This window comes from Gopherus evgoodei, chromosome 3 (assembly GCF_007399415.2).
Source record: "Gopherus evgoodei ecotype Sinaloan lineage chromosome 3, rGopEvg1_v1.p, whole genome shotgun sequence".
Lineage (NCBI taxonomy): Eukaryota > Metazoa > Chordata > Testudines > Testudinidae > Gopherus > Gopherus evgoodei.
In genome coordinates, this window is record NC_044324.1 from 49,182,529 (window position 1) to 49,205,184 (window position 22,656).

Below are 22,656 nucleotides of genomic sequence, written 5' to 3' on the forward strand. Positions count from 1 at the left end.
AAGGCAGTTTGGCATCTACATCAGACAGCATTTTAAGGTATGCACTTCAGAAGAATATATTTCATAGGTTTGCTAAACTATACAGAGAGGGGGAGAGAACCCCTAAGTGATTCCTCCCCTAAGAAGTCAAAGCACTTTGAACTCTGTGTATTGGTTCTTGTCTAAAAAACAGGCCAGCCATGCTGGAAGAATGACTGTGGTGAGAAAAGAAATTTTAGGCTTAGAAGTTATTTTTACTTTTAGTTTGTTTCCAACCATTTCCATAGTTATTCCTTATACTTAGTATCACTTAACCCTATGCCCTTTTTTAAGTAAACATGTTTTATTTTTACCACAAACAAACTCAGTGCTTTGACTGAAGCGGAAGGTTTGCCAATCCCAGTTAAGTAATAAACTGCTATGTACACTTTGTTTAAAGAGCAGTGATTTTGATAAGGTTTTGTGGATGCTACAGTAAGAAGGGCTAAGCCTGGTAGAGAAAGATATTTTTGCGGAGAAGCTGGGACTGGGAGAGTGTACCCTGCAAGGAGTAACCAGTTGGTGGAAGCCTGGGTTGAGGCTGTGGTGCTGTGAACATGCTCCTGGTGTCAGGGCTCTGAACCAAAGCTGCATAACACCAGAGGCACCCAGGTTACAGGGCAAGTGGTGACACAACCCCTTACTGGTCTGAGTTGAACCCCAACATGTCAAAGTAACTACCTAGTATTTTATATTTTATTTGCAGTATTGTTGTAGCCGTGTTGGCCCAAGTATGTGAGCGAGACAAGGTGGGTGAGGTAATATATTTTATTGGACCGAAGTCTGTTAATAGAAGAGACAAGGTTTTGAGTTTCACAGACCTCTTCTTCATGTCTGGAAAAGGTAACCAGAATGTCGCAGCTAAATATGTGTGTTAGCTCCTTATGTGTAACAATCTGTCCTACCTTGTACTTAACTGTGACTTCAACCAACAGAAGTTGGTCAAATAAAAAATATTACCTTACCCATCTTCTCTCTCTCGGGTATTATATATAGCCTCTGAATACATACTCAAGTCTGACTTCTTCCCCTTATTTTTACTGTACAAATAATAAAATACAATTACTTTTAAATACACTGAAAATTTCTACCATCAGCAGCATCTACACAACCTGAAGTTATATGATCAAATTGAAAAGAAAACTCAAATGCATATGAGACTAGGCAGATAGTCTAGCTACCAAAATATAACATTAAATTAAAATATAGTTGAGGTGAATAAGGACACTTTTTATATTTCATGATAATACTTGCCCTTTATATAACATGACTTTAAAGGACACGGAAAAATTGTTCCCCTTATTTTTTTTCCTCACGGTCCTCTTGTTTTATATCTCCATTTTGCTTCTCCCTCCTTTCATGGGATGAGGTCATATTCTGAAATCATCAGTCTAACTACTCCCATTGAATTAAGTGTGTGCAGGATCAAACCCGTACATTGTAAGCTCCCTGTAGCAGGAACCCTCTCTTCTCATAAGATTGAAAAGCCGTGCCCCTGCCCCCAATACCTGTTCTGCTGTATACAAAATAGCATGGGAGTGAAATTAAATTTTGCACCCAACCAAAAAAGCCGTTCAGTAGGGTTTGTGTTCTCTTCCTCAGTTATTTTGAATGAAAAACCATGGTAGACTAGGATGCCCGGAAGAAAACCAGTTATCTTAGTAAGAACATAAGAACATAAAAGGAAGTCCTTCTTCACGTAGCGCACAGTCAACTTGTGGAACTCCTTGCCTGAGGAGGTTATGAAGGCTAGGACTATAACAGCGTTTAAAAGAGAACTGGATAAATTCATGGTGGTTAAGTCCATAAATGGCTATTAGCCAGGATGGGTAAGGAACAGTGTCCCTAACCTTTGTTTGTCAGAGGATGGAGATGGATGGCAGGAGAGAGATCTCTTGATCATTGCCTGTTAGGTTCACTCCCTCTAGGGCACCTGGCATTGGCCACTGTCGGTAGACAGATACTGGGCTAGATGAACCTTTGGTCTCACCTGGTACGGCCATTCTTATGTTCTTATGTAGTATCTAACAAATAAAAACAAAACATTTTATACATCACATATCTACGTTATAACATTCTTTTCTGGAGTAAGGGCAGGTCAACAGATCTACTTTCTGAATTTGGAGGGGACCCAAGGTCAATCTAAATCTAGGTCTGTGTAAGCATATACTTCCCAGAGCAACCCCCACTCTGAAAGATGACTAGTGATGGCACCAGCAAAATAGATCAGATTTGCTCATAGCCCTGACTTTACTGCTTCTGTCTCATCCAGGTTTCAGTAAGGTTGTTTTCAGAGGGTTATTGCGGACATGTTGGCTGAGGAGCAAGCATTCCAGCTCTGCAAAGCTTATATTGCTGAGTAAGGCCTGAGTAAAACTTAAGACAGACAGTCAGGATTTGGCCCTTTGATAGTGCAATTATTCTTAGCAATTGTATGGTGTTTTGTAAGTGCTGTGCACCATGAATTAATCTTCACAACATGTGTTGGGCACATAAGTAAATTGTACAGATGGAGAAGTTGAGGCGGAATGATTGTGTAACCCTTCTGCCCCTCTGAGTTGGCAGCAACAAGGGCCGGGTTCAGTATCCAGGGGTTCCATTTCAGTAACACAATGCATAACCGGCTCGAGCCCCCACCCAGTGACCTGGGACACTCACATACCACACTCCCCTGGGCGCCTGTAAGAGGCAATACTTCCCCTCTCGCAAGCACGGAGTCTGAGTGCAGCAAAATCTTTTTAATAAAGGAAGGAATTAATGCGGCATCCCATTGGAGAAACACCACAAACAGGGTTATAACACAAACCATAAACAAAAACCCACCTCCAAGTACGTTTGGCACTGTCCTTTTTCCCTTTAGGGTTTTAAGTCCAATCACCCCAAAGTCCAACAACCCAAAAGTCTCTGGTCAATGCCACCCCAGAGTTCGAAAGTTTATCTGTAGAGGTCCCTCCCCCCAGCCTGGGTAGAAGGGGGCACCTTACGTGGTCCGGGGCCAATTGCCCTGCCTCTCCGTGGGTTCTGCTTCCGCCTTCTCCACGAACTGCTCCGCTTTACCAGCCGCTCCACTCTGCTCCTCCAGCCGTCCTCAGAAACTGCTCCGCTCCACCAGCTGCTCTGCTCCATGAGCTGCTCCAGTTCTCTCTGCAAACTGCTTGGCTCCGCTCGCTCTGTGGGCCGCTCCACCCGTCCCACAGCTACTCCGCTCTGCCAGCCACTCTGCTGCCACCAGCTGTCCTGTGATCCGCTCCAGCTGTCCCCACAACTGCTCCACTTTGCCAGCCGCTCTGTTCCACAGTATATCTTCAGGCTCCCCCACTAGTTAGCACAGTACTCAGTGCTCTCAGCTCAGTTATGTCAGCTCTTTAGTTATTTCAACTCTTAGTGATCTCAGCTCTTAGTGGGGGAGCCCCAGTGCTAGTGCACCATTAGCCCAAAGTGAGTTGAGTTCAGCTCAGTAACCTGTATTTAGATTCTTGAGGGAATAAAAAACATCAACTCTGACATTCCACAGTGGAGAGAAGAGGGAGTGGAACTGGTGCTTCTGGCTCCACAAGGAGACTGCACCACCAGGCACAGATACCTGTCCCCAGCCTCTCTCAATTCACTGGGTTTTGGAACCCATGTCCCTTGTCTAGCAAGTACCACCCAACTGAGGGTGAGTCATTTGTCACCAAGCAGTCCCACAGCTCGGCAGTCTGGGATAGGGTAGGCGTGCCTATGCAAATACACTCTCTGACATTCTTTCCACCAGATGTCAGGGTAGAGCTTATCCTGACTCTGCTTACAATTGTATGAGTCAAACAGCAAGTCAGTAGCAGAACAGTGGTTTGGACCCAGGAATTCCTGACTCCCAACGTTGTCCTTATTCCCCAAGATGCGTTTGTGTCTGTTTCATTGATATTTAGTGGGAGGAATAGCTCAGTGGTTTGAGCATTGGCCTGCTAAACTCAGCATTGTGAGTTTAATCCTTGAGGGGGCTATTGAGGGATCTGGGGCGAAAAAAAAACTGGGACAGTACTTGGCCCTGCTAGTGAAGGCAGGGGTCTAGACTCCATGACCTTTCAAGGTCCCTTCCAGCTCTATGAGATAGGTATATCTCCATATATTATTATTATTATTTAGCATAAAGTCTCTGATTTTAATTTTTCTGTTTTCAGAAGAACCAGGCATTAGACCCACTTCCATTTTCCCCTTGAAAATTGAAAGGGGGATTTTGACATGAATTTTGCCTGTTCGCAGGTAAAATATTTATCATATTGGGGACATATTGGGAAAACTTTTTTTAATTTTATAGCCTGAGTCTCTGTTGAAAAGATCAATTTTCCCATTATGGCATAGTAACAGAGAAGCTGACGGAAAGTTGTTCAAGATCTCCAATGAATAGCTGAAGTGAAAGCAGCTCTTTATCTACCTCCAGGCTTCAATTCAGTCTCTCCACTTATCTCACCAAGCATTGTCCTGTTGCCATTCATCTAAGAGAGTTATGCTTCTGGATTCTTATATACTGTTCTTGTGTCCTTTATCCTTCCAGTGCCTGCAGCTGCACCGTGTTCTACAGTTAAAAGTGGTTCTGCAGAGTCCAAACCTATTTAAAATAGTTCATGATAATCAATAGCTTTATCTAGGGCCTGATTCATTATCTGCAAATGATCTACAGGTAGGAAATTACTTGGAAATCCCAGATCCTCTCCAAGGTGACAACAGTCTTTATATGCAGTCTGCATATGACCTGCAAGGTTTACTTTTGCAGCCTGCTGGTAGCCCCTTCGGTATCTGCAGAACCTTATCTAGTTTCAGACATGCTCCCAGTGTTGTATTTGACTCCTTTCTCTCCTATCCCCTGAGACCTGGTTGTCATCATCATCTCTTTAAAATCCTCTTTAAAAACTACCCCTTCTTGTCTCTAAATCATGTTCTCTATTTGTCATGATATTCTGCACTATTAACCACAGCAGTATCATCCTCTCTCAGCTCTCCTCTCTTTCCCGTCCAGTACATCCAAAAAGCCATAGATAATGTCATCTTCCTTGTCTATTGCTTAGACCGTGTGATTCCCCATCACTTGTTTCCCCACTACCTTCCACAGTAAGTTCAAGCTCCTTACCTTCACTTTAAAGGCTCTTTGTTCTTACCATTATTTGTATTGACCCAAAATATTGTAACACCCAAAGTCTATTCTTGGCTTCATTTTGCTGCTTGCTGTACAAACACCACATGGCAAGACTTCTGCCCCAAGCAGTTTACAATATAAATAGAAAACTGACAGAGTAGCGAAAAGACATAGTGTAAAAGTTTTCTGGTATAGCTATATTAGAAAACCTTTTCTAGTGTAGTCTTAAGTCTCTGGTTGGTTCCTTCCTGCAATTTCTTGCCCCAAGGCCACATGCATGGCTTGTGGGAGGAGTGGGACAACATAGCCTTAGTGCTCCCAGAAGAGAGGATCTCTTCTGCGTGGTTCTGAGCTGAGAGCTGTTGTTGGCTTACTGATGATCAGTGTCTGCTTTTGATAGGTGCCTCTTGCTCGCATGCAATAACAATAAGATTGAAATTTGCACAAAAATATGACTAATTCCCATGTCCTGATGCTCCCTGAACTCTTAGAGGATACCATAATGTCAGATGGAACTTTCCTCTGGAATTGGATAATTTCAGAGGAAATATCTCCCCTTTCCTCCATAACTGAAAACTTCAGAGAATGGGTCTCAGCAACTACATCAGTGATTATGATATTCTTCCCAAATGTAATGAAATGAATCCTCATCCAATATTCCCAAACTCTTATGTATATTGTGAAGTCATTTGCAGCGGTGCGAAGCAAGCACAAAATGCTACTACTCTCATTAGGAGTGTCTTACACATGTTTGGCCTGCATTTTGCCCAGGAATAAATAACTATACAAGATGCAAAGCAGCTGAAAAATAGCCCCATTGATTCTAAATGCTCCACAGACATAGCTCTAGCTAGATGATCCTCCCATTCTGTGAGCAAAGAAAATCCAGGAATGCAGGATCTCTCCCCAGAATGGGATTGAAAGATTTCTTCTTTATGAAGAGACTGCTATTGTGTGTACAGTACAGCATGTATCCAGCTGTACTGTAGACAGGTTTCAGACACAGAGTACATATACATGAATTATAATTTTGGCACAACACTAGAAAACAATAGGTGTGCCCTGGCTTTATAGTTTAGAACAAAATGTGTGAAATAAATCCCTGGATTGTGATGAGAAATACATTTCTTTCCCATATGTTTCCTCACCTTCCTGGAATGGTTCTGTGTAAGAAACTAGTTTAGTTCCATTAACCTGGGGGATTTCTCGTGCCTTTCATCCTCCAAACCAGGATTCAGAAGTGGCCTTAGACCAGAGGTGGGCAAACTATGGCCTGCAGGTCACATTTTCCTGTGGGACCGTCCTGCCCGGCCCCTGAGCTCCCGGCAGGAGAGGCTAGCCCCCAGCCCCTCCCCTGCTGCCTCCCTCCCCTGCAGCCTCACCTCACTGCACCACCAGTGCTCTGGCCCACCACTCCTGCCGGGCAGCGTGGGCAGTGTAGCTGGCTCCAGCTGGGTGGTGAGGCTGCGAGCTCCTGCTGCTCTGTGCAGCATGGGTAGGGGCCGGCCAGTCCCTGGGGGCAGTCAGGGGACAGGGAGCAGGGGACAGTTTGATGGGGCAGAGGTTCTTGGGGGCCAGTCAGGAGATAGGAAGCGGGGGTGGAGATTGATAGGTGTGCGAATCCCAGGCAGGCTGTTAGAGGGTGGGGGCGTGGATGGGGGTCAGAGCAGTCAGGGGACAGGGAGCAGGGGGGTTTGGATAGGGGATGGGGTCCCGGGGGGGCGGTTAGGGGCAGGGGGTTCCAGGAGGGGGCAGTCAGGGGACAAGGAGTAGGGGGGGTTGGATGGGTCAAGGCTTCTGAGGGGGGCAGTCAGGAGGCAGGAAGTGGGAGGGGGCAGATAGGGGGTGGGGGCCAGGCTGTTTGGGGAGGCACAGCCTTCCCTACCTGGCCCTCCATACAGTTTTGGAACTCCAGTGTGCCTCGGGCCAAAAAGTTTGCCCACCCCTGCCTTAGACAGTAAATCAGACAATCTGCATAGGTACGAGAGGACAAGATATAGTATATTTATGTTACCAATGATACATCTGTTCACTACTAACCAAAAGAAAACCTCTGGTGGTGTTTTAACACATTTCCTCAGAAATCTTTCAGAAGTTTTTAAACAGTTACATTGTGTTTGCTGATTAAGCCTGGGGATATCTAAAGAACTATAACTGTTGATAAATGTCAGTATATTGACATTAGAACATTGAAATAAGATACTCAGTCCATGCAGAAGTTTTAACATAGAACCTAATGCAATTATAGTGGTAGAATGAAGGCTTCAGATTTGCATTCAGGTAGGACTTGCATTTACATTAGATTAGGGTATAATGAATACTGCTTTTAGTATGGATGATGCTTAAACTGACTGCCTTACTCAACACAGACAGCACTTAAAAATGAAAACCTCACTAGTTCATGATGAAGATTTTACAGTATTTGAATAGAAGCCATGCTAGTGCTTCAGAAATGGATCATTTTTATGCATTTCCTGGCTATGCACATCTTTTTGGAATTAAGGTGTTTTATCTTATAGTCATAGCTGACTTCTTTTAAGAGATGACTTTATAATCTGCATGAAAAAACTGTGGTGGCAGTGGTTGGCCTTAACCTGATAAGGCCCTCTAGGCTAGACAGGAAGAGTTGTAGAATTGATTTGTGTATGCTGTTTATCTGAATGTGACTTTGCTGTAATTAGTTTTAGCTGCTGTCCCCTTCCACACAATCATGTTCATTCTGTCATACATTGATAGGTGATGTGGTTTTGGTGACTTTGAATTTCCCTCTGGTCTGTTTCAAATGTGAAAGTTGTGTGTAGACAGACTGTATAATTTCATTCAGGTTACTTTTTTTACCCTGAATCCAGAATACGAATGCAAAAATTGTATTTCTCTCCAAGTAAAACCTTTAGTAATTGTTAGAGCAGTGGTGAATATGGACTGGTTGTATGGCCGTACACAAACTGAAGCTGGAAGTCCAACATTAAAACTAATCGCTGCCATTGTCCTAACAGAGCAGCAATGAAGCATTAATTAAAGACATTGGAAATCCCATCCTTGGGAAACCAACTGGCTGAAAACATGTGGGTCTTATTCATGGCTTTCTGGAAAATAAAACAAACTCTAAATTTTAAAGCCATTGCAGTATCTTTTAAAAATGCCAGAGTGACAGCCCTGGAAATTTGTCTAATTAGATGTAACTAATGATCATGTGGAGGCAAGATTCCCCACATTGCCATACTGATGTGGCTTGACCATAATCAGGAGGGCATATAAGTGGTTGAGAGGTTAATTTATTCTCCTTGCCCCTTTGCTCCTAAGACAGCTAATTAGGAGTGTTGGTTTTCCCTTAGGAATTGGACAGATCCTACAGATTCATTTTCAGTCAATGAGTTTGTCACTACCAATCCAGTCTTGAACTGAGCACTGAAGCGGAAGTGATAATGTTAATATTCTAGTTCCACTTCCCTGACCCACTCCATGCCCCTATTTATATCTTTCAGTAAACAAAGACATGGAGCAGAAAATAGGGATTCTAAGGCCAGTAACTAGTTTTACTTTTTCAATGTGAACTTTAAAAGTACCACACAATTCTCCTTCCAGTCCCCCCAGAACTGAATAACACAATAGCAAATGTATAATATTATACCTAAAGATTATTAAAACAAATACTTCAAAAAGAAATCATTGGATATAAATATACTACATTTAATATTTTATTGCATGTATTCTGACATGCTTAAATTGAAATTATTTTCTGCTAAAGGACTCTGTAAAAATAATATTGTGAGGTTACATGTTTACAGGGACTCAGTTGTTTCCAGCTCAAATATTTTCAGCTTGCAAATAGATACATAGTTTTTCTTCTAACTGCAAACTCATTCTAAGATCCATGACTCAGGCTGGGTTCTTTCCTGATCATGCATTGTCACAAGTGGGGAAAAAAGGCCAGTTTATGCTCCAGTGACATTTATCTAATGCCAGTGCCTTTAGTGGGTTAGCAAAGGTGTACGTGATTGCTTTTGTGAGCTGCACTGTGTAAGTGAACCCCTGTGCTTGTGTGGAATGCCATTGACTTCAGCTCTGCATGGTTGAAGGTGTCTACTCATGTACAATAGCTTGCAGGATCAGGACCTTAGTGATTCTGTTGATGAATTGGAAAGAATAGACTCTGGTTTATTCTTTTTTAGCTGTGTTATATAGCTGGATTACCAGAAGTGAATGGTGATAGATACTTTTGTTCCCGGATTAAGAAACTATGACTCTGAATGCACACAGGATGCATATCTGGGAAAAAAGGTGTCATTGTTCTAAGAGCAGAAATAGACATTAATGACCATGTCAAGTTTTTGATTTGTCCTTTACTCTTTGTTCAGTGTTTAGGAAATGAACAAAATACATTTGTACACATTTTAAAATAAAGTCCTATATATTGATTCTCCCTCTTCCCCTCTTTCCACACAAACATATCTTGACACTGGCATATCTTTCTCCTTATGCATCAACATCATTGTTATTATTATTTATTTGTATTGGAGTATGTGATGGGGGTATAGAAACCCAACATTGGAGAGCAAGGGGTTAAAGAGCAGCTCTGAGCCCAGGCAGCCCTGCCCAGCTCCACCTGCAAAGCCTGCACAAGTTGGAGTGGAAGGGGAGTTAAAAGGGAATGCAGAGTAGCTCAGAAGGGGTCAGGCAGGGGAAGGGAGCAGACCTCTGCTCTGAGCTATGAGGAAGTACTGCCCAGGAGCTCTCATGGCCAGAGATCTGGAAAAACAGACCCAATAGAAACCTACAAAGGAGAGACTGGTAACTGACTTGGAAAGTCAGAGACTTGATGTGTAATTCTGTAATTTACTCCATAGGGAAAAGAGAAAGTTGGGTAGGAAGTGGTCTGGGGTCAGCTGTGTAGCACCTCAAAGCATAGAATGTAGCAGCCTGCCATCAGACCCTGGATTGGAGCCTGGTGGAGACGGTGAGCCTGGGCTCTCCTACCTCCTCCCAAAAGACGGGACAACAACAGAAGCCTCTACCTCGATAGGGGTGCAGCTGGGGAAGACCCTGACTGTTCAAGGCCCAGACCCCAAAGTCCCTGTACTAAGGTGAAAGCCCTGAAGTTCCCAGGGGAGTTGAGGGACAGGACTATATCTGAAAAGGGGCAACTGATCTCTGGCTCCTTGTTTTGGTTACCATTATATCTGAGAGGGAATGGTGCATTGTTTACAATCGATATTTAAATTCCCCACTGGTTAGAAAAATGCTAAAGGAGATCAGATTTTGAGTCCTATCTAGTTGAAAATCCATCCTTCTCTCTCCTCACGAGGCATGTGGATTCAGAAGAAGCTTCATTGTGTTGGTTTGGAGCTTACAAAATATGAGTGTGGATTTGCAAAAACAAACTATCCAAACTTGTCCCATCTCTACAAATATATGGTGGCTTTGTGATCTAGTGCCAAAAGACTTTATTGTAAGTGATCAAAGCTACAGCTGACACTAATTATGGTTTTCTTTTAGTCCCAGAAGGAGAACTCCTGCTCTTGTTCATGTTCCATACCCTATCAGGGACAGACCCTTCTCATATTAAATGTCTTCAGTATTCATAAACCAGTGAATACCATGATTAACCCAATATCTCTGGTTCAGTGAATTCAGTTTATCTCTAATATAAGGTTATTTTGACAGCACATCTGGAAAACTGGACAAGCCTGGCAGTGACTGAAAGTACTTGTGGGCCTCTTGCAATACAGTCAAACAAAGTTATAAAAGTAGAATGCCATGATTTCCTAGATAATAATTACAGTAAAGCTGTGTATATTTTTTAGAGCCAAGTAATACATGTTGGACTCAAAGGTAGTAAGGTTCAAAGGTAGTACGGCCACATTGCTTGTCTATCTTTGTATTGACAGATACAGTGCTACAAAAATTATGTTGTGCCTAATATAATTTGACATGATATTCTTAATAATTTAAAGCAAGAAGTTACTGGATTTTAAAGGTCCAACTAAAAGTGCATTCTAGATGGACTCATACAACCAACTGTATTTACAATGATGCTTTAGATCTCAAAATGCTTTACAAATTATCAATGCCTATCCCCATTTCCCAGGTAGATAAGCTGAGATACAGAGTGGTATAGTAGCTGCTCAAGGTGACCTGATAATCAGTGAATAAAATCCAGGCACCAGGTTCTCCTCCCACAAACATGATCAACTCCAACTGAAAGCAATGGAAATGTGTCTTGCCTGGGGAGATTCCATGCCTATAATGTTTGACTTTTAGTACATTCTCACCACTAGAATTACTATAAATTCCACGCTAATCATTAGTCTGTGCATTGGCCCTGTCATAAACAGATAGCTAAGGGTTAATGTTCTTTTACCTGTAAAGGGTTAACACAGGGAACCAAACACCTGACCAGAGAACCAATCAGGAAACAAGACTTTTTCAAATCTGGGTGGAGGGAAGTTTTGGGTGTGAGTTCTTTGTTCTTTGTCTTGGGTCTGTGCCCTCTCTGCTCTGAGAGTGATCTATCTATCTTCAAGCTTATAATCTTCTGTTTTCAAATGTAAGTACAAGGATAGTAAGACAATAGGTTTATATTTTTTTTTGTATTTACATGTGTATAGTTGCTGGAATGTGTTGAATTGTATTCTTGTTGGATAAGTCTGTTTATTCATTTTTTTTTCCTTTAAGCAATTGACCCTGTATATTGTCACCTTAATACAGAGACCATTTTATGTCCTTTTCTTTCTTTTTATATAAAGCTTTCTTTTTAAGACCTGTTTGAGTGTTTTTCACTGGTTAAGGCTAAGAAATGAAGGGAGGGGGAAAATCTCTTTGTGTTAGATTTACTAAGCCTGACTTTGCAGACCCTCTGGGTGAGGGGGGAAAGAGGTTAGATCTCTCGGTACTTGTGTTTCAAGGACTTGAAGCAGGGAGGGTGGAATCCCTTTGTTTAGATTCACGGAGCTTGAATCTGTATATCTCTCCAGGTACCCAGGGAGGGAACACCTGGAGGGGAAGAGTGAGAAGGGAAGTGGGTTATTTCCCTTTGTGGTGAGACTCAAGGAATCTGGGTCTTGGGGTCCCCTGGGAACGTTTTGGGGAGACCTCAGTGAGCTAGGCACTGTATAATTCCTGGCTGGTGGCAGCGATACCAGATCCAAGCTGGTAACTAAGCTTGGAGGTTTTCATGCTAACACCCATATTTTGGACGCTAAGGTCCAGATCTGGGAAGAAATGTTATGACAGACCCACAGTTTGGTCTTCTTTCTAGTAAGTTTTCAAGTAAATTAACGCTCTAAAAAAGCATTCTGACACCAAGATGCAGCATTAGTTTTGAAATGACAGGCACACAATGATGCCAGTTACTCAACATAGTTTCCTGACATGGCTTCCCCGTTTACCTTTCAGTGTACAGCAAGGACCTATGCAGAGTGTATAAACATCAGCAAAAGATCATTGTGAAAGCACCCTCTACATGTTCCCATCTGAAGGAGGGTACAGTAGGCACAGAACACATATACAGCAGATTCCAGTTAATAGGAAGCTGGATATTGACAACTTCTTCTTAATAGCAACATTTTGCCAGAACCGATCTCATCCCATTGACTTTCATGTCGTGGGATTCAGATATCGACAATGGCATGCTGCTTATTAACAACATTTTTGGAAGAGACCACAGCTTCAGGCAGGTTTGCAAGGCTGCAGCCTGGGAAGGAAGTGGTGCAGGGTGCTGAGCACCCACTACAGGCAGGTTTCCGGGGCTCTAGCCAGGTAAGGACGTACTGGAACATGCCTCCCCTGCCTGCAGCCTTGCACACCTCCTTGTGGATAATTCTCAGCTTGTCCCATCACTTCCTTTTGGGGCTGCAGCCCTGCAAACCTGTCTGCATACAGGGACTACACAGGAGGCAAGGGGCTACAGGCGGGAGGGGAAGCTGTGGGGAGGACAGCAGCAGCCTGAATGTTGGAGGTGCCTGCTATCTCTTACTGTGCTCTCTGGACTGTGCTCTGCTGGGGGGCTCACCTAGTGAAGGAAGCACTGGGACATACTGAGTCCTGACCCCTGGAGAGTGCACGGAGATGTACAGCTCCACATGTGCCCAGCATCCTCACCCCCTGTAGAAAGCCCCAGCCTCTAGGCTGTAGCTCTTTCTCCCTGCTGCTGCTCTGCCTGCAGGCAGTTCTGCAGCACTACAGCCAGGGAAGGCATATCCCAATGCTTCCTTCCCTGGCATCTGCCCTGTAAACCTGCCTTCTGCTTGTTAGCAGCTATGGTGTTGCCAGCAAATGGAATCTACTGTACAACATTTTTACCATATTGATTTTATTGAGAAAGACTTGGAAGATGGAGACAAAGTCCTGAGATCAGCCCAGAAGGAAATCAAATGGCTGGAGATTTAGTCAGAAGATTCAGAAATATTTGCCTTGCTGAATAAGGACATCATTCATGCTGCTTAGCTAATGAATTTTATTTAGATAACGAATTGTTATTTAATCGTGTACAGTTTTGGTTGTCTACCATGGAGCCTGAAATGCAATAAAATGTGTAAATGGATCATTCGGAAGTCTGACTGAAACCCTTCCAGTTTTGAAAAGTCAGCAGAAAGGGGCTTTGGGGAATTTTTAGGCTCTATGAAGCACACTGTCTCACAGAATGAAGGGTTTTTCTCTCCGGAGCCATTGTTGCAGGTGTCCTCTTTTCGTTATAAGATCATTGCTGATTTCAGTAAGGACAAATCAGCATTTAGGCTCCCTGGAAAATAGAACCGTACAGACACAGGCAACTTCTTCAGCTTTATTGAAGAGGCGTTATGATTGACTAGCTTTTTCAGACTAGACTGGAAAGAGATCTAGGCTTCATCAATCCTTCTTTCTTATCTGCTGCACAGATAGTAGCAAACGGCACTAAATTAAATACAAGGACTTAGTCAACATTTATTAACATAACCTATCAAAAAACTTTGCCTATATAAGGAGAAAAGCCAAACTAATCATTATCTTAATTTACATGTGCAATGAATTCTCCAGTTTGTGAAGTCACCAGATGGTACATAAAAGGAAATGGTGTAAAACCAATAGTGGTGTTGATAGGAAAAAAAAGAGCAACTTGGCAAAGTGACCAAATTTCTTTTGTTTTCCCACTGCCCAAAGAGGGCACCCAAAAAAGTGTCCCCCAAGAGTTTAAACCTTTCAACATAATCTTTAATTTTTGTTATAATCATGGTTTCCAATTTAAATCCACTCCTTCCCCGGCTCTCTGTATCTGCCACACACTGATACACTGTCAAAACAACGTATAAGGGTAGTCTGTTACTTGCTAAGCACTGCTAGTATGCCAGGTGCTATACATGACACAAAAAAGAACAGTACCTGCCTAAGGAGTTTACAGGCTAAAAGAGAGACATTGCTAAGGTAAGATGCACTAGGAGACCCAGAGGAGGCTGATAATTGATTTTTAATTTATTTATGAAGTTTAATATGAATTTTAGCTCTGTCTCCCATGCAGCATTGTGGTGGCGAAGGCAGATAACTGATTATGGGCCTTGCTGAAGAGCACCTTTGGAAGGGTTGTCAGTGAGGAGAGGGTGAGCCCTTACTGCACTTTGGATTGGTAGCTTGTTCCCTGGAAGGACATGGGATTGACAGGGTTGGATCAGTGGGGGAGGAGGCTATTATTAGTAGAAGCATACTGTATGAACAGGGAGGCTATGGTGTGGGAATCGGTGATGCCTAAGAGGAGGCAGTTGCTGTAATAAAGGTAGGAGAGGACGAGGGCTTAGTCACGTTCACTAAAATATTGTTTTACAATTTACGCTCTTAGCTGCTGCTCATATGTTTTAATTCAGATTAAAAAAATTGAAGTGTAGATGACGTGTTTCATCAGGCCAAGGCTCTTCCTGGTTGCCAGCACAGTTCCTTGGACAATAGACAAACAGTGGGGTGGTAGTTAGAGTTGACCAGAGACTGCTTTAATCTGTAATGGAGGCTGAACCTTCTGCTGACTGGCCCCAGAATATGTGGAAAATAAAGTGACCATCCTTGACTCACTGAACCAAGCAGAGTTCAGCCAGAACAGAAAATTGGGGCCTGAGGCGTGGCTGCTTTCATAGATGAGTGCCTTACGGCATCGCTTGATTAGAAATTCAGCTTTCATAAAAGCAAATAGACATCTAGGTATTTTTTAGCCTGTCATTTCCCCCATGACAGTCACATACAATTCCCATTGAAGTCAACAGGAGTGTTATGTTCTTCTGAGGACAGATCTGGGATTTCTCTTTATATTAATCTATAATGTTTGCACTTGAAGGAGACTTACCTAGTAATTGTATCCGTTGTCTGCAGAATGTGAGTTCTTTACATTATTCAAATCCTTAAAATGTAAATCATCCTATTTTCATAATCTCACCTTTATTGTTAATGTCTTTTTTTTTTCTAAGCCCTTTCACTTTATCCCTCATCGAGTAGTTTCACATTAAGGTTAGCATTATCATGTAAAGCGACTGCTTTCAAATCCTCTGGAGTTAGTGCCACTGCAGGCGGTGGGGCAGGTGGCACAATTTGGATCTGTGTTCTAGGATGAGGAAAGTAACAGATGATCCATGCATGCAAGCATTTTAGAATGTTAGAACAATGCTAGAATGACACAAGAACGCTATAAGTGTGTAGCACAATGTGCCCTGCTTCATTACCATTACATAGGAAAAACACTAATGAATGAAAGATTATTTTAATTTTGTTAGTAATAAAAATGATTATTAATAGGAAAAAATGTAACCAGACCAAACAAAAGCCATCCATGCCTTTCTTAAAGTAATTACAGTACGTTAGAGTAATTGTTTAAGAACCTCAGACAAAGATTATCCTTGTAATGCCACAAGAATCACTGAGACCTTTGATTAACTTTGGCTTCATCAGTGCAGAATGCATGAATTCAATTTATTCAAAGGCTGACTGAACTGACAGTAGCCATGTGTGAGGAAAAGATCTAAGCAGTAAGGTTACATGTGAACAGTTATAAATTTATGATGAAAAATGTAAGGAGAATTACTCCTCATGTCTGGGATTTAAACTATCTATATACTGTCATACCTTTTACTAGTGGAATGCATCTCAAGCAGTAAGAAGTTTATTCTTACAAGGGACCAATCAGATAGGGAAGGATTATCTTCATTTTACAGTTGAGGAACTGAGGCACAGATTAATTAAATGACTTGTTCAAGGTTACACAGGAAATTATGTGTCAGAGCCAGAATCACAATCATGGTCTCTTGAGTCTTGATCCTGTGCTGTAACTTTCCTTGATAGTTTGTGCTAATTGTTTTCCAACTTTTCTCTGACCTCTTTTGGGCTTATTCATCCATCTTCATCTCCCTTTGTTTGTGTAGCAGCCATTCTCTCCTCTCCCCCCAACTCCCCGTGCCCCCCCGCTCCTTAGCAGCAAGGGCAGTTGGAAAAAGAATTAAGTTAGATAGAAGAGTTATTTCCCTATTCTGTCTAAAATGTGTCAGACATATTCAGAGTATTTTCAGAATTTTTCCTACAATTTTAGTGTAACTTGAGGTTGAGTAAATATTAATTTTACAGACTTCTAGCATGGGAGGAGTTACTGCATACATTTCTGTTTTCCTTTTTGATGATGATTTAGGTGTTTCTGGATGGATACATGATTTGTGATTTCAAAATATAGCTACTTGCACAAAATTACTGTCTTAAAGGAAAGCTTCTTTTTCACTAAGTTTCCTGTGATATTTGCTAATTATTTGCAAAAATTTAAAGGATCTTCTGGGTTTTGGGGGGACTCTATTTTTTCATGCCTTCCTTTTGATTCTAGACTCCAATGCAGCTGAATTAGAGGCTTCGCTTATGAGTTACAGTATATGCAGATCACATGGACACAGTCTCCATGGAAGCTGTCTAATTTGTGCTTACATTCAATTAGAGTTGTCCATTACCCCTGCAAATGAAATTTAATTTGAATACATGTGCCAGTCATTTTTTTAAATGATATGAGATTCCTTTTCTGTCACTTAACTGACTAGATTTCTAGGACGTTGAATGTGAATAAAACAAGTGTATATTAACTATGATAAATGTAGGAATACATGTTACTTTTTCTGAAACTTTTTATTCTCTTTTCCGTACACTGTCTGGACTGTACTTCCCACTCTTATTCAGTCAATTATATTAGCCGAAGCCTAGCGTGAAGCATGACCAGGAACAAACATTTGTGAGTGTCTAAATTAACATTTGCAACCATGTTATTTAATTTGAGTTAATTGGAAATCAGTTAATTCACATTACCACACAACTAAAAACTGCAAACTAAAAATTTACTAGGCCTGGAAATATACCAGGTGTATACATTTAATAAATACAGCATTGAAATCTGCAAAAACTGTAATTTTGTTTTCATGATAAGTCAAACCACACAAACTACATACCTGATGTGGTGGTTATGTAACCTTGGTACCTGAAAAGAAAAGCAGGTGTGGCCTAATTTGTAGCCTATTTCAAAGGTTTGAATGTCCTCCTAAGAATAACAGTTGTATTCATGAATGTGAGTTAATTGGAAATCAGCTACTCAGGTTATAATTCAACAAAAAGTAGTGTAGAGAAGCCCAGTGTGTCACTGTGTTTGTTTCCTGAAAATGTGTACACTGTTTCCCAGTTGGCTAAGCAGTGGGAGACAGGAAGTACCTCTCCCTTCACTTCCACTCACTCTTTTACTTAGGACTACTTGCGCTTTTGATTGAAAAACAGAGTATGGGGAGAAATGCTATGAAAGACTGTCTTGACTTAAAGAATTTCCTGGGAACTGTATCAGAAAAAAAAAAGTGAATAGGACCAAAAAAGAGACATGACAAAGAAAAAATAGAGAATGTAAGGATAAGGATAATTTTAGGTACTTGTATGCCCTTTGTTATTGTAGTTTCTGAGCAAGTAAAGTTATTCTACTAAGGCACAATGAGGCTAAGTGACTTGCCCAAGGTCATGCAGGAAATTTGTGGTGAAGAGAATTGAACTACAATGCCAAAAAAAATCACAAACACAAAATTACCGGACCTTATAGGTTCAAACTTCAAAAGATTAAGTTGTGAGTGAAAGAAAATAGGCTGAAAATCATTGATAGCAGTGAAATAAGCAGAGAAAAATGGGAAGTATTTACGACACAGCTGGGGAAGTTAAAATAAGAATTCTTTCCAAAGTAACTAAAAAAGGAAACCTAAAAGGGCACCAGAAATCAGTGTGACTAAGCAGAGACGGAAAAAGCAAAATGCAAGATAAACAAAAGGCATTTATTGATACAAAGAATCTGCCCATGTGGGGAAGTTTCAAAACCAAAGGAAAAGCATGAAAATAAATTTAGAAAAGCAAGAAGGGCAACAAATATTTGAGAATTTAAGATCCCTTTCCTCTCTCCCTCCCCCCCCATCAATCAGCACATACAGTAGTATGGTGAGTCATTTAAAAATGAATGGAGAGCTTATAGCCAGGAATATGGAAATATCAGAGTTATTAAATAGTTACTTTGTTTCTGTCTTTACAGAAGAAGAGGGTGGCGATCATCTGCTCAAGTCGGGGATCAGTTTTCCGGGGACGACAGAGGAGGAGCTAGGTACAGATATTATCTCTTAGATAACTTTATGCTAAATAAGATTAGAGGCACTTAAAGTAGACTAAGAATCAGGTCTGGATAATATGCAACCAAGAGTTCTAAAAGGAATAAGCAAGGAAATTGTTGGAGCTTTAATTTTTCCTAAGAGATCCAGATTCAATTCCCAATTATTTGGGAAGTGCTACAGAAAACCTTTATTAAAAAAAAAAAGAAAAAGAAAAAAAAAGACCCTAAAGGAAAATAAGCTAAGAAAATATATAGTTTTTGTCAAAATGTTAATGTACCTTAGTAAATTTCTTCACCCATATGTGCATATTTTCAAATTAATTAATATCTTAGGGGTGTGGTTTATTCATTTGTTTTTCTTTTTGAGTAATTTTGCATTTTGTTAGGAATATTTAGCATTTCTGTCTAGACCGCTAAATTGTAAACTGAAAGTAAATCTTGATCATTATCCTAAAGGGTCTAGTTAGGAAAAAAACCCAGAAGAGCACAGTTTGATTAAGGAGTAGTGATTCAGGGACAGAAGGCCATTGTGTTTAGTTCGTCTCTTGGGGTTGGATTTTCAAAAGCAATCAGTGCTGGCCTAACTCTCTGCACCTATTGAAGTCAATGGGAGTTTTGTAGATATCACTGGAGGGATATATGAGTTTTGAAAAACATGCATTTCCCAAGACTGCACATTAGAGATGAAAGGTTAATGGAAAGAGTTATGGGATAAAGCATTAATAGTGCTGGATAGAAGATTGTACTAAGAAGAGATGAAAACTATTCAGTTTAGTAAGAGGTCACAAGTTAAATATTTCCACTTCCACTCTCTGTTTCTTCTCATACTGTAAGGGGGCAGAGATGATCCTTATCAATGGACGCAACACCAGATTACTATCAATGGGGGCAACACTATACCTACTTTTTATGCCACTCTGGCTCCCAGCTGTCCCCTTCCCTACCATGTGGGAGTTGTAGACGCTTTGTGCCACTGCAGCCTACCTACTGGGAACTTTCCTCTGCAGTATTTCTGAAGACAAAGCAAATAATATATAGGTCAATGCAAGCTGGTGCAGAAGTATGTGGCTCCTTTAAGTGATTGAGTAGGCAGTAGCTAGTGGAGTTCCATGTAAGTAAAATGGAAAATAATTAATCAAGGAATAAGAGACCAGCCTTGGGAGTATGTGCTAAATTGATCTATCATCCAGCATCCTGATTAGGAAAAGATTGTGGGGTTATTGTATAATATTAATTAAAACCAGTAGCAAATGTAAAGAACAATCAAAAAGAAAAAAAGTTGCATCAGCAAAGGAAGAGAGGACACAAGAAAAGATGATATTGTTACAGTATAAGCATTCATTAAATATTGTGTGCTGTACTCGTCATACCACACAAAAGTATTTGTGATGGGTTGGACCCCCCATTTTGGGGTGCCACTGAATGTGCTGGGATCCCACTGAGCCCGCCTGTCCTACGAGCCTGGATTTCCCTTACTCTGTGCTGCTGTGACAGGCTCTCAAGCCCTTTTCTAGCACACACAGAGGCAGGAACACATCCAGCAGTAGAATCACACAGCGTCTGGGATTAGCTCTCTGTGGGAGGATTTAGCTAGGGGAATGCCGAGCTCTCCTGTGCACACACCCTCTGGAGTGTAAACCCAAAATGATATTGTCTTGCACTGAATAGAGATCTATATAGTATAAACTCATAAAAATCGCCCCCTCCCTCGAAGTGGAGGGAGATATGCACAGCTTTTTGCCCTCCACCCCCAGTTATGAATTGCACAACCTGGGGTTTGAAATAAACAAAAAAAAAGTTTATTAACTACAAAAGGTAACTTTTCAGTGATTATAAGGGATAGCAAACAAAATAAAGTAGATTACTGAGCAAATAAAACAAAACACGCAACCTAAGCTTAAATCACTTAAGAAATGGGTTACAAATAGTAAGTTCTCACTCTCAATGTTGTTTTAGGCAGGTTGCAGAGTTTCTGCATCCTAGCATTCCTTTTATTTCTCTTCACAGGCTAGACCCCTGTCTCAGCCTGAACTCACCCCTTGGCTTTTCCCAGCTTAGTTCCTTTGTTTCTTCTGGTGCTTTTAGCAGTATTCCTTCTTGTGTGGAGAGGCAATGGAGAAGAGCCCTGATTGACTCACTTTCCAGCCTTAAATAGGATGTACATAATTCAGGAATCCTTTATTTCCAATGGAAAAATTACCAGCAGTGTCCAAAGTGGTACTCCCTACCAGGCCACATTATCACGTGACCTTTTAGTGTTAACGCCACCATGAGAAAAGGTTTATTTGTAACATCCACAGGAAGGAACTCCAGGAGGATGAGAGATGAGCATCTTCAAAGACCCATTCTATTGTCTTTCCTAATCGCTCATTCAGGCTGATTGCCTACTGTCTAATAGGCGTTCCCTAAGTGCACACACAGTTGTAATTGTTACATAGTCAATATTCCTAACTTCAGATACAGAACTGATGCATGCATACAAAGTGAATAATCATATTCAGTAAATCATAACCTTTCCAATGATACCTCACATGTCCCATCTCGCATAAAACATATCTTAGTTATGCAATATTCATATTACAACATTTTAATGAAGAATATGGGGTGCAGCATCACAGTATTGTTCTCTTGGATTCCAAGTCCAAAGAATCTGAGGTCCCCATTCTTCCCATATAGGAGAATAACCTATGTCGGGGTAGGAAGTTCTGTGAGTTTCAATTTAAGTTTCCAATTAATTCTTCCCTCATGGACCTGTTGTGCATCCTCCCACCTTACTTCTGCAGAAGAAATCAGGGATTCTGCTTCCTTAACTGACAGATCACCAAGATATGTGATAGACAAGAGGCATCCTCATGGCAATTTTATGTAAAGGCTCAGTATGCATGATTGGGGGTGGAGGATTCCATAGAATTCCATTATTTCCAATTCATTATTATGTGAACCAGAATAAGATGTCTCTGATGTGGAGTTTGGTCCTGTTCTCATTGAAATCAGCAGGAACCAGATCAGATCCTAAAAGGGAAACTTGCTTTTATCACTCGTACTCTAACCCAAACAACAGTTGGTATAGGAGAAATGTAGGCACCTATTGTCCCCAGCAGGGTATGGGTAATTCTAATTGAAATTAGTAGAAGTCTCCTATTGGCAGAGAATAGGGCCCTTGTTTTCTAATATTAAAGTGATGTTAGAAACAGCCTGCAATAGAGAGAAAAGACATGATGTCTTTGATGCACTCCGATCCCATAGGTGTGGGCTTTTGATCTGAGCTTAGAATGCTGACCCAAGACGTCCTGATTTTGACATCGATTTGCCTGTAGTCTAGGGCAAATCACTTAATCTCTCTGCCTCTATTCTCTTGTTTCTAAAATTTGGATATTACCTGCCTAGCTTTCAGGGATAGTGTCAGGATTAATTAATGTTTGTACAGTATTTCACAAATTTCAAAGCACTGTGTAAGTGCCAAATAGAATTATTAATAATCCCCTGCATAAAATGAGAGAATCTATCAAGGGACAGGACCGAGATCAACTCTGGGATAGTATTGATTCTGCAAAACAGCTCGTCAGTTTATACAACTAAAAGCTTATTGGATTCTTTTTAAAAGGCTTACCAAAGCTTTTGAACCCACTTTATTCTTTAGGGTAATATTTCAGAGGTTTCTACATTGTTGTTTGTTTAATGGAGATCACAGTATGGAAAGAGCTTTCGTTATTATGAAATCTACTATCCAGTTTGATCCAGCATTCCTCTCATACCCAAATCCCCATTGTTTCCATTGGGAACATCCATGAGAGGCAATGAGGTCAACAAGAAAGGGCCTGGGAATGAGAGTCATAAAGTCTGACATGCTGCGTGACCTTGAGCAAGTCACTTTAAATCTCTGGATCTGCAAAACTTAAGTTATTAAAACTTGCCT

At 41.2% G+C, this 22,656-nt stretch overlaps 1 protein-coding gene across 4 annotated transcripts in view; it reads left to right on the top strand.

The window, feature by feature from the left end:
- The window catches only part of DLGAP2 (DLG associated protein 2), a 674,215-nt gene that overhangs the window by 520,087 nt on the left and 131,472 nt on the right, over positions 1-22,656 (top strand). For 3 of the 4 annotated variants that reach the window (XM_030555545.1, XM_030555544.1, XM_030555547.1), the window contains one exon: positions 18,666-18,734. The exons of the other annotated variant lie outside the window; for it this stretch is intronic. In XM_030555545.1, the coding sequence (XP_030411405.1) occupies positions 18,666-18,734 (69 nt within the window). The remainder of the gene's footprint in view (positions 1-18,665; positions 18,735-22,656) is intronic. 4 annotated transcript variants of the gene reach the window in all.